The following is a 13746-nucleotide window of genomic DNA, read 5'->3' on the forward strand; positions in this document are numbered from 1 at the left end:
CCTTAGCCTTATTTTATCAGATACCGATAAGAAATTTAATATTGTTTCATTTTAAAACATTGTAATTTTAAATGTTAATGCAGCCCGATCGCCCGTCCTCTCATATGCACTTCATTAAAAATTAAAAATCAATGTTTTAGAATAAGAAGAGACAAAATTGGCAAGCTATCAGAAGAAGAGTTGGGCTTGAATTTAGATACTTTATAATTTGAAAAATTATATTTTTTACTTGTGTTTTAGAACCTTAAAAATCGTCATTATTCCATTTTTTTCAGTTTTAAATTGTTGATTACCCGAAAACTATTAATTTTAGAGAAAAATTACAAAAGACCTTTTTTGTTCCCAATGATCCAAAGAACCTAAAATAATATCCTTCTGGTCCGAGAAAATAGATTTAAATTTTTAAAAAGATTTTTTTTAAAATAAATGTAGCAATAACTCCGAAATTATGGCATTTAGGTATAGGGAATATAACATGAAAAATATTCAGCATTTCTTAAGGACTTTAAAACGCAAAAAATATATAGGATGTTCCATTTGAAATAAGAAAGTTTGTTAGATTTGCAGAAATACAGAAGATCTGACAACAATGTAATTAGCACTATAATATCGAACGCATTAGAAAATCCCTACCTATCAAAATTTATAAAAATCGTGCAAGCCGTTTTCGAGATAATTGAATGTTTCCATACATAAAACTCACTCTGTATAATTATGCTTATAAAGAATTTAACCAAATTATTGGTCATTTATTATCAAAATATATTTACGTGTTCTAGTTTTTCTGAATTTAAGGGGCTATCTTAGTGTAAAAGTACGAAATTCATATACTTTTTTGCGAATTTCTAAAATAAAAAGTTCTGCACCAATTGTTTTGAAAATTTTCATGAGCATTTATTATAAATTAAAGTACATGACTAACAATTTTCATAAAAAAATATTGAAAATTAAACGATTTATGCGCCATCTACTGGCACCGTGAAAATAAAAACATAGCTCCACTGCTGCCAAGATTGGGACTAATAGAGATCCTGAAACATAAAATTTCAAAGTTATTATTGAAATATAAGTTATTTTCTATACCATCAACTATCGGGTTTTTTGATCGGATAAAAAATGTCAATTTGGCGGTTTTTGAAACTGAAAATGTTTTAGCTAATTTAAAAAAAAAATTTCAACACTTCGTCATTTCTACAAATTTTAATCTTTTTCAAAAATCCTAGTTGATGGTATAGGAAATAACTAATCACTTTGAAATCTTATGTTTCAGGATCTCTATTAGTCCCAATCACTGCAGCAGTGGAGCCATGTTTTTATTTACACGGTGCCAGTAGATGGCGCATAAATCGTTTAATTTTTAATATTTTTTTATAAAAATTCTTTTACGTATACGTGTTTTTATAATAAATGCTCATGCTCAAAACAATTGGTACAGTACTTTTTATTTTAGAAATTCCCAAAAAAAGTACATACATTTCTTACTGTTACACTAGAATAGCCCCTTAAACGTGTACAGGGTGCTATAAATATGCATTGTCTATGAAAAAAAAGAATGTGTGTGTACTTTGTACGCACGTAAGAAGTTATACTTCTACTACATATTATGTGATTTTTAAGACAATACCAAACATTTAAAAAAATAAAAGAATAAAACGCACACAAACACATTGAAAAATGCCACAAAGAAAAAATGATTTCTGAACGATAATAATTGTTGGCAAAAATTTTAAATACGCATTTTCTGAAAAAAAATTATATAACAAATATACTTACAATCATAAAATGCATAAAAAAATAAAAACTTGCATCGGGAATCGAACCCGTGAATTTCGGGGAGCTTTGATTCGTAATCGAAGCCTAGACTCACTCGTCCAATTCCACATTATTTGTCATGTGGAAAAATAGGGTAACTGAACTTTTACTGTTTGACAGTTGTTTTGAATATAATTAAATTATGTAGTTTAAATTTTGTGGAAGAAAATATGAAAATATAACAAAACAGTAAGAAAACAATATATTAGATGAAGATTGGTAGAACTTTTGTTGGTAATCAAATTAAGTATGTAAATCAAAGCATTACATACCTACTAGATAAATAAATCTACGCCAAAAAATCATAATTTAAAAATAAAAATCGGACCTAATTTGGGATTTCTCTCTAAAATCCCCATTCTTGAGAAAATAAATGTACAGTAGAGCGTCGATTAGCCGAACGTCGATCAACCGAACGACCGCTTATTCGAACTATCGACTCCCGCGTCCCGCACTCGAATACTAAGCAAGCGTTAGTAATTGACGCTTAAAATATCTTCAATTTTCTTCAATATTGTATCCAAAAATAATTATGTTGTTGCAAAGACTGCACTTTTTTGTTTAGTTGCTAGTTGTCATTATCAAGATATAAATAAATATGTAGGTATATAAATATGGCTTTTATTCACTTGTGGATAAATATGTATGACTATAAATATGTATCAATATATTGTAGTTCGATTATCCGAACAAATCGGTTTTCCGAACACCTATGTCCCCCAATTAGTTCGGATAATCGACGCTCTACTGTATTTCAACCTAATCCAAATGTATAATTACAATATGATTATAATAAAAACTACTTACCAAATTAGAATGAGTTTTCCTTGTCCAAAATAGTCCAAAAGTCCAAAAATATAGTTATATGAAAACTATTTAAAAAGGCAGTATAACTATTAACTAACTTTTGTTTGTTGTTTCTTTTCACACAAATTTTAAAACGCAACAACCATAAATAATCTAACTACAGCTGTGCCACAGCCGCCATATTGAATAATTTTTGACATGTCATTTGAACATCCAATCAGAACAAAGTTATAATGCGCATGCGCCGGGATCATAGGTTTTAACATATAAAAATTCACCCTCATATCGCCGGTAAAGAAGTATAACTTCAATAATACCATAAAAGGAAAAAATAAAAACTGTATTAACGTTTCAAAAAGTGAAGTTTAAATTAAATAAAAATATAGTGCAGTCACTGAAGGTGGATATGAGCTATTACCTCCGATTTCGTTGAACCTCCATAGATTTGCATGAAAATTGGTGACTGGTTAGAGGATATCTCAAGGAACAAAGGTGACATGGTGTCAACTTGCGCCTTTACCCTGGGGGTGGATGCCACCCCGTCTCGGGGGTGAAAATTATTTTATTGAATATAACCCCATAATTCGTTAGAGGGACAAATTCTAAGCAAAATTTGTTATATAAAGTTATTAAAATAAATCAAAACTTTTTGAGTTATTGAAGATCAAAGATTTTAATGTTTCTTGAGAAAAATGCATGTTTTTATCCAATTTTTCATCAATAACTCAAAAACTAGTAAGTTTTTACAAAAAAGTTATTATTGCCAAAATTGAAGGTAATAAAAATCAATTAAACTCTTGATAAGAAAAACCTTTTAATTTTAACTAAAAGTGAGTTTTAGGTAATTGAATATATATTTTTTTCGGCGAGTAAAAAAATCTAAGTATTCAAGCTGAAATAACGGCAAAATTATGCATTTTATAACATAAACTTATTAAACATTTGTTAAAGTACTTAAAAATATCTATCAAATGAGTCCCCGAACATGTCGATAACATTAAAATTTATCCATTAAAATTAAAAAAAAAAAATTCAAAATTTTTCCAAAAAATGTTATTGTTTTTTTTAATAACTCCGTTTATTTTTAAGATATCAGGTTTATCTAAAAACCGTTTGAAAGTTAATTCCAAGTGCTATTTAACCACGTTGAATTTAATCTTTTAAACCCCTTACTTTCTTAAAAATAAAAGGTTAAATGGCCTTGGTTGCATGGTTTTCACAGCAAAATTTAAGATTTAAACGTTTCTATCTCGGTTATTTTTTACCCTATGGAAATAGTAAAACAGGTAAAGTATTTGACACAGAAAAAACTAAAATTTGGGTATATATCATTTTTTACGTATATTGAGTATTTTTAGAGTTAATAACAAAAGTGTATGAAAATTACAATAATTTTAAATTTTAACTATTTAGAATGGGAAATAAGCCACAATATTATTAAAAAATGATTTTTATTAACGTTTCGACGCCCAAATCGGGTGCCGTTGTCAAAATACAAAATACTATTATTTTGTATTTTGACAACGGCACCCGATTTGGGCGTCGAAACGTTAATAAAAATCATTTTTTAATAATATTGTGGCTTATTTCCCATTCTAAATAGTTAAAATTGTAAAAATGCCACAAGAAAATAGCTTCAGAACAACAATAATTTTAAAAATTATAATTTTTTAAAATTATATCTTTTTTCAAAAATATCCATTCTAAACCGGTCAAAATTATTGAAAGCATTACTTATGCTAATATAAAGAAGTTCTTGTAAGCATTACTATAAATTTTAATTTTTGTGGAAATGACGTATGTTTTATTTTTCACTTTTTCCTAAAAAATTCGAAAGGGTTCTTTTATTTTCATCATAACTTGCTTAATTTTTACTCCATTAACTTGTTCTGGAGCTCATTTAATAGGTATTCCGAAATACGTTGACAAAGAATTAGCAGGTATATTTTATACATTGCATCGTTTTCCCGTTATTTAAGCTGGAATACTTAGATTTGAGTACTCGTCGAAAAAAATACACATTCAATTGCCAATAACTCACTTTTAACTAACATTAGTTTAGTTCTTTAAGTGAGGAATGTATTCAGTTTTTTATTATCAATTTCAGTAATAATAACTATTTTGTAAAAGCTTATAGTTTTTTAGTTATACGTGAAAAACCGATTTAAAACATGCATTTTTTTACGAAAAAATTAAATCTTTGGTCTTTAATAACTCAAAAAGTGTTGATTTATATTAATAACTTGATATAACAAATTTTGCTTATAATTTGTCCCTCTATCAATTTATGGTATTATTTTTGATAAAATAATTTTCACCCCCGAGAAGGGGTGGCATCCACCCCCCAGGGTAATAACGCAAGTTGGCATCATGTCACCTTTGTTCCTTGAGGTATCCGCTAATTACTCACCAATTTTCATGAAAATCGATGGAGGTTCAACGAAATCGGAGGTGAAAACCTTCAGTGACTCCACTAATAGATCAGTCAATAATTTAGAAATAACGACATCTACGACTTGCTGTAAACATATTAACTTTTGACTTCATCCAGCTATTGACCTCCGTCCAAAGAGGCTTTATTAATTTATAAAGCTCAACAGGCCTTGAAGACCTCGGGCTGAAAAATTACCATTTTCCATTATAATTACTATTTACAGTTTGTTTTAATTACATAAAATACATTGAACGTTGCTTAAAGTCTTTGTATACATTTATTTACTCCTTCGTTCCGTTGATTTCGGTCTAATACTTTTTCTTTCCAATTTTAAATATTATTTTTTTGTAAGCTTTCATACAGGCACGCTGTCCGTCCACCTTTTTCTTGGTCTACCTTTCCGTCTTTTTGGTATTGGATTTCGTGACAGTACCATTTTCGGTATTCTTTTCTTTCCCATTATTTCAATGTGTCGTAAATATCGTATTCTCTGTGCGTTGATTACCGTCGCTATTTTAGGTTAGTTATGTAATTCTTTAAGTTCTTTATTATTCCTTCTTCTCCAATGACCATCTATTGACTTATATGTAAACACGCATGGAGCAATGAACATAGAGTTCAGTGAAAAGATTCAAGTGTAGTCCTGAAGGAAACAGATGGTAAAAAAAATTAAAGGAACTGCTTTAATTATGTTAAAGTTGCGTCGCAAATTCCTCGGCGGAATGCAGTATGATCTGGTTACCAATAAAAGAGGAAATCTTTAGAGAGAAAATACCACGATTAGTAAGTCAATAACATATTGAGGATACATCATTTATATTTCAAAATATCTTCATAAACTCAGAGGTTGATGTTAATTTTGAGCGTAAAGTAAATGTAAAACCAAATGCATACTTGCTATGTTGGGAAAGTATCATGAAGTGTTTTTCCAGGTTTTTTTCCTCGTACTTTTTAAAAGGAAAATCCTCAGAACAATTATGGGCCCGATAAGGATGGAAAACGAATAAATGATAAGAAAAATGAACCATGAAATAAGAGAGAATATGAAGGGAGAAAAAATAGTCAGGTTTATTAAAGCGCAGACACTGAGATGGCATAAACAGAAGTAAAAACGACCTACTGATTAATAGTATCACCAGACAGAAACCAGAAACTGAAGGACCAAGGGGAAGACCTAGAGAGAAATGGGAGGACCCAGTCATGAGGGATATCAGAATCCAGAAGCTGAGAAACTGGAGGGACCTATCACATATCGTAATGAGTGGAAGGAAATTGTAACGAAAGCCAAGTCATACAATAAACTTTGACAATTCACAATCAAAGAGCTCTAAGTAAGAACGGCAAACATTCCATCAATGAAAGATTGAAAGGCCTTGATGATGATGTATACAGGGTGAGGCAGATAACTGGCCTATTAGAAATATCTCGAGAACTAAAGGCACCAGAATCATGAAAATTGGAATAAAGGGGTTTTGAAGGATGATCTACTAAATGAAAATATTTTCATCTCTTTGCAACTTCCGGTTATACCGGAAGTTGCTTATAACTTCGTTTTTTTAAATGGGACACCCTGTACATTTTTACATATTTGGATTCTCTTCGATGTCTTCTTTCTTAAAATATGAGGTTTTGTAATATTATACAGGGTATTTTAAAAGATAATTACGTTTTTTTATTAATTTCGTAGCAAAATTAACACCCTGTAGAATTGTAGTAGTTTGACATCTAAAACTCTACTTACGTTCAAATGATTTTTAATATACTCTACTATTGTTAAGAATCATTAGTATAGCTAAATTTTTAATTTTAGTATACAGGGTTGGTCGAAACTCGGAATGAATATTTTCTGAGTTTTCTTAAATGGAACACCCTGTATTTTAGTATTGTAATGAAATGATATTTTATGGTACTTTTTTATTTCTTAAGCATTCCCTATACCTAACTGCTTTAATTTGTGCTTAATTGTTAATCGCACCAACAATCTTAACTATGTAGGTATTTCGATAGCTAAACCATTATTGGTAATTTTAAGGACCAGTCTGGATTAATATGTATTTATTTCTGAAAAATTATTTGGGATTGAGTATTTTCACGGCCAACTTAATAAAATTTTACGTATTTTTTGTTGCAATTAATGTTTAGCTTGAATCACCAATAACTCACAAATTAAAGCAGTTAGGTATAGGGAATGCTTAAGAAATAAAAAAGTACTATAAAATATCATTTCACTACAATACAAAAATACAGGGTGTTCCATTTAAGAAAACTCAGAAAATACTCATTCCCAGTTTCGACCAACCCTGTATACTAAAATTAAAAATTTAGACATAATAATGATTTTTAACAATAGTAGAGTATATTAAAAATCATTTGAACTTAAGTAGAGTTTTAGATGTCAAACTACTACAATTCTACAGGGTGTGAATGTTGCTACGAAATTAATAAAAAAACGTAATTATCTTTTAAAATACCCTGTATAATATTACAAAACCTTATATTTTAAGAAAGAAGACATCGAAGAGAATCCAAAAATGTAAAAATATACAGGGTGTCCCATTTAAAAAAACCAAGTTATTAAATATTCCGGTATAACCGGAAGTTGCAAAGAGATGAAAATATTTTCATTTAATAGATCATCCTTCAAAACCCCTTTATACCAATTTTCATGATTCTGTTGCCTTTAGTTCTCGAGATATTTCTAATAGGCCAGATATCTGCCTCACCCTATATATGCCAAAATATACCAAATGAGCTTTACTAAACCTTGTTCTCATCTTAATGTTTCATCTGTTTTGGGGCAATATATGCTTACCAAAGTTTCAAGACAAAAACATTGCGCTGTCTAATCTGTTGTCAAGGTTTAATTTTCTAACTTATTAGTGAATTTTACACTTATTTATATATTTCCTACAATTTACATTCCCAACTTAAAATCGCACAAAAAATATCAATTTATTATTCCGACATTTCGATACAATATTTTCATTCAGACTGCTCGTAAAATCTAAATTATTCTATTTAATTACACTTGTAATCTACGATTAATCAGATACTTACGACTCTGTTCTCAACATCTACAGGCCTTGGAATAAATACAATTGCTACACCCAAACATAGTGGCGTATCTAGGATTCGGCTTCACAATAGGGCTTCACAGGCTTCTGTGAAGCCTGTAAAAAAATTTCTCGGCCCCTCCATCGCATCGGTAAAAGCTGGTTCATTGGGTTGCCGATGCCGGCATTACATTACACTATCATTTTAAATAATATAATAGTTATTAAATGAGTGCCATAAGTGACCTAAAATTTTTTGTTTCAGTAACTGTAGGTGGCTCCTTACCAACTGAATACAACGTCTACACGGGTAAAAAAGATCCGTCTTTTTTCTTGTCCGAAGATCTCCGCAGCGATATTCTAAATAGAAATGTTTTAACTTTGTTACAACCCGACCCACAGCAATATCCAGATCTTCCGCAAGAGGTAGATAGCTACCACGAGCTGTTTCCTCTTGAACCCATATCAAATACTTTGCATAAGGCCCATTTGGGCTATCAGGCGACCATGTACAAAGCGACCCACATCAAAACTGGCATGCACTACTGTTTAAGAAGAATCCATGGATTTAGGTAATAATTTTTTTATGATGATCAATTAAAAATTTTTTATGATCAATTAAAAATTTTTTCTTAGGGTTGCATTTTTGAGAGGATGCAAGTTTATTTTTTTGACATGTAGGGGGAGGTTAGTATAAGCACAGAATAACTAACCATACAGAAGCGAAACTCAGGCCGAAAACGGTAACATAAATTTCATGCTCATGCGTCACGTAACTGGTGCAACCTCACTTTTGCGACTGACAGTTGACAGTTGTTTATAGTTAAATTTTATATTTATATGGCCCGGTCTTTTCACCTCCGAATAAAAGTTATTCGGAGGTTTATTTGACAGATTTACATGTAATCTGCCGGATAAACTTCCCAATAAATAGTTATTCGGAGGTGAAAAGACCGGCCCTTTATGTTTTATTGTATAGTTTATTTATATTTTATAGTTAAATTTTATATTTCATATTTAATTAATAACTACTTGTCAAAAGTATCACATCATTTGGAATGGTCGATTCCTTAGAACATCAAGTTCTATTCTGTAACTGATGCACAAGGTCAAATATTTCAATCACCACAAAATCAATGGAAACGACAGTAAGATTCGCTTCTGGTGGTATAAGTTCAAGTTTGTGATGTCACCATCCTTGTCCACGGCCGCCATCTTGGAAAAAGGGGTGCAGTGGGTTTTCGCGTTGTAACTCGTAAACTAGCAACCAAATGGAACATTTTATCAGGCATGATTTAGCAAATTAAATTGTCTACAAGTTTATTCCTATTACTTTTTACCGTAAAATAGTAAATATAAAAAGTATAAACAAAAATAACTAAAAATTTTTAACAAATTTTCCTTTAGCCCTTTATAACTTTTTTTCTGGTCATTTTACAATAAAATGACATCAGAACAATATCATGGAGGGTTCTCAACAAATCATTTTCACTAGAAATTTGTTAAATTTCATTAATTTTTCCGCGTTTTACAGCGCTCCGAAGTTGACAAGATTCTTGGATACTCGCCATCTTGGAAAAAGGAGTGCAAAGGGTTTTCGCGCTGTGTTGCGTAGACTAGCAACCCGACAGAAAATTTTTATAAGAAATTACTTGTAGCAAATATATACTTGTCTATAAGTTTATTCCTATTACTTTTTATCATAAAATGGAAAATAAAAAAAAAGTTATAACTAAAAATGTTTGAAAACATTTCTTTCAAATTAAAAACACATTCTTTAATTCAAATTAGAGTGCAGATGGTACCTAGAGCATATAAAGAAAGGAAAAGCGATAGGACCAGATGGTATTCCTGTGGAAGTATGGAGACCATTGGGAGAGACAGGAACAAGGTGGCTAGCAGGTCTATTTAATAGAATTATGGAAGTTGGACAAATGCCAGACGAATGGAGAAGCAGTATACTGGTACCTATTTACAAAAACAAGGAGACATACAACAATGTACAAACTACAGTGCTATAAAACTGCTTAGCCACACCATGAAAATATGGGAAAGAGTAATTGATAGACGGATACGTGAAGAGACCGAAATATCCGAGAATCGATTTGGCTTTATGCAGGACAGATCAACAACAGATGCAATTTTCATTATAAGGCAACTGATGGAAAAATACAGGAGTAAAGAAACAAACACTCATATAGTATTCATTGATCTTGAGAAAATATATGATAGAGTTCCTCGAGAGATTCTGTGGTGGGCACTCAATAAGAAAGGAGTCCCTGGTGAATATGTAAAGATTGTGAGGATATGTATGAGGGAGTAACGACTAGTGTTAGGACAGGTGTGGGAGAGACTGATAAATTTCATGTGAAAGTAGGATGGCACCAAGGCTCTGTGCTTAGTCCGTATTTATTCTCATTAGTTTTGGACCTGATAACAGCGAAACTACAGGGTAACATTCCATGGTGCTTAATGTATGCTGATGATGTCGTGTTAGTATCAAATAGTGAAAGAGAACAAAAACTGGAACAGTGGAGGCAAGCTCTGAAGGAAAAAGGTTTAAAACTTAGTAGGACAAAAACAGAGTATTTGGAATGTTCATGTTAAGATGGAGTTATTACAAATAAAATGGTATCTTTGGATGGTGAACTGATTGCAATAGTTTTAAGTACCTGGGATCGGTATTACAAGGTAATGGAGAAATAGATGGAGATGCATGCAGTAGAATTAGGGCTGGATGGATGAAGTGGAAAGAAGCGAGTAGTGTGTTGTGTGACAGAAAAATTCCAATGAAGCTGAAGGGACAATTCTATAAAACAGCCATAAGACCGGCTATGATGTACGGAACTGAATGTTGGGCAGTGAAGAAGAAAGAGGAACAACGAATGCATGTGGCGGAAATGAGAATGCTTAGATGGATGAGTGGAGTGACAAAGAAGGATAAAATTAGAAATGAGTATATTAGGGGAAGTTTAGGTATGGCACCAATTGATGCCAAAATGAGAGAGCATAGGTTAAGATGGTTTGGTCACAGTATATAGAGGTTCCTATGGAACCTCTATACCTCCAATATACTGTGGTTTGGTCATGTTCAATGCCGAGACGTTAATCACCCAATACGAAGAATAGCTGAAGTGCAGATTCCAGGAAGGAGTAGGAAAGGAAGACCAAAGAAGACCTGGGTGGAGACGATAAGGCAGGACATGTTGGTAAAGGGGATTGACATTGATATGACCCAATATAGAATTTTGTGGAAAAATGCAATTAGGAAAGCCGACCCCGCATAGGGATAAGACAAAGAGAAGGATGATGGTACCTAGAGCATATTACATGGAATATTTTGAACATCCATTGTTTAAGTTCGCATATTTAATCTATGTTTCCTTGACGGATTACTTTTAAAAGGTTTTTACCCATATATTTTTACAATATTGTATTTTGGTGGTTAGCTTGTTAGATCACGTAAGCACTGATGATGATTGGTCATCCAATCGAAAACTAGGTCTGTGGTGTAGCCCTTTTTAGGGATTTTTAAATCTATACCTTTTATAAAGGATTTTATTCGTTTTTTGTATTATATGGTATACAGCCAACTACAGGAAAACTTTTTCCTTGTGGATTTGTTTATAACTTTTTTATATTCAATTTTACAATAAAATGTTATAGGAATAAAGTTGGAGACAATTTAATTTGCTACAAATAATAATGTCTGATAAAATGGGTGGCGACTCCATAAACTTGAATTTACGCTTATACTAAACCCTCCTACACAGCAAAAAATACATTTGCGTCCTCTAAAAAATACAACCTAAATGTAACACTCCGGTGGACCAATCTAGTCATTCCTTCCATGTCCTTTAATTCGTCAATCTTTTGGTTTTTTACAAAAAAAGTATTTCAATTATATTATTTGTATTTTAGGTTATCTAACACTAAATGTATGGCATATGTCGAGCTGTGGAGAAAACTCACCCATTCCAATATAGTTCAATTGAAGGAAGTGTTTACTACGAAAGCTTTCGGTGATAACTCCATGATATTCGTGTATGACTATCATCCCGGTTCAGAAACACTACTGAACAAACATTTTTCACCGGACCAACCAGGTTATTGTGATCCGTTCTTAAATGATAGCTCCACACCGAGACCATATAGCTACCAGAAAAATAACCTGCTACGGCACACTCAAAATAATAAACTTCCTGAACCGTTGATTTGGAACTACATCATCCAGCTTACATCAGCTTTAAGAATTATTCACTCTTCAGCACTTGCGTGCAGAAGTTTAGATCCAACGAAGATTATTATTAATTCCCGAAATAGGTAAGTATATTTTTTGCTATTTATCCATTATTTGCCTTCATTTCAAAAATCAGGGCTTGAAAGAATACAAAATGACCAAATCAGAAATATAGTGGGAGTCAAGTCAACCATCATAGACGAAATTCAAAGGAGACAACTGATCTGGTATGGCCATGTAGAAAGAATGGACGACGACAGACTGCCAAAACAAATTCTAAAATTCTGTATTTCCCCACATTCGCAAAGTGTGTCGTTGTCTGTATTGATGCCCCATTTAATAAGGTTCTGTTTTACAGGGGCAGCACCAGTGCATATGCGGTTGAGTGCCCAAGAAGTTCTCCAGTCCAGGTTCATTCCATTAGGTCGTTCTGGATGTGGGGGAACAGTTCGGGTGGTTCGACGCTGATATTTCTCATAAACCTTTTCCTTGATTTAAGTTCGTAAACTTCTCCACATATTGTGAGGCGCATCTACGGTCGTCTGATGATGCGAATCCAGCTGCCCGGTACAGTAGGGGCAGAGGGGTAGGCTTCATACAACCGGTAGTTATTCTACATTTAACGCCATGGTGATTTGTTGGGCTTGTCTAGATCTACTCCAGACGGGACAAGCATATGCCCCTGTTGAGAAACATAAGACCTCAGCTGTTGACTTTAAGACCTGGGGGTTAGCGCCCCACTTGCTGCCTGCAAGTTTCCGGAGAAGGTTGTATCTCGCAGAAATCTATTGTCTTGTGCTCTGACAGTGGAATTTATATGTTAGTCACCGGTCTAGTATCACTCCAAGATATTTGGGCTTGTCAATATGTTCCAAGCGTCGTCCCTCGCAAGAAACATTCAGTTTTACATGCGCCAAATGGTTGTTGCGATGGAATGCACATACTTGGGTTTTAGTAGGATTTGGCTTTAATGAGTTTTGTTTGTAGTAAGTTGACATCATGTTTAAAGCCTCTTCCATTGTCGACTCTACTTGTGTACGTGTTTTCCCCTTTACGGCGATACCAAGGTCGTCAGCGTAAACAAAACTCTCAGTCTAGGGGTGCATTGGTTGATCGTTGGTGTAGATGTTAAATAGGGACGGCGCCAGAACGCGTCCTTGAGGTAGGCCATTTTTTGGGTTTTCCATCTGCTTTTCTTTCCATTTAGGACAACATAGAAGCGTCTACTACACAACAGTGATCTAATGATATTTACCAGGTCATAGTCAAGCCACAGTATAAAGAGGTGCAGTAGAACTACTCTCCGAAAAATTGGAAGTAAAATCTTTCAACACGCATGGCGACCGCGCAAGGTTCCCAGTCGCTAGACCACCACTCTTGCATTGCTAGTCGCATAGAAA

At 32.8% G+C, this 13746-nt stretch overlaps 1 protein-coding gene across 2 annotated transcripts in view; it reads left to right on the plus strand.

Annotated features, from left to right (window-relative positions):
- The window catches only part of LOC114344260 (PAN2-PAN3 deadenylation complex subunit PAN3), a 53240-nt gene that overhangs the window by 12751 nt on the left and 26743 nt on the right, over positions 1-13746 (plus strand). For both annotated transcript variants that reach the window (XM_028295108.2, XM_028295114.2), the window contains 2 exons: positions 8372-8678; positions 12028-12429. In XM_028295108.2, coding sequence (XP_028150909.1) covers positions 8372-8678; positions 12028-12429 — 709 coding nt within the window. The remainder of the gene's footprint in view (positions 1-8371; positions 8679-12027; positions 12430-13746) is intronic.

Source organism: Diabrotica virgifera, chromosome 7 (assembly GCF_917563875.1).
Source record: "Diabrotica virgifera virgifera chromosome 7, PGI_DIABVI_V3a".
Lineage (NCBI taxonomy): Eukaryota > Metazoa > Arthropoda > Insecta > Coleoptera > Chrysomelidae > Diabrotica > Diabrotica virgifera.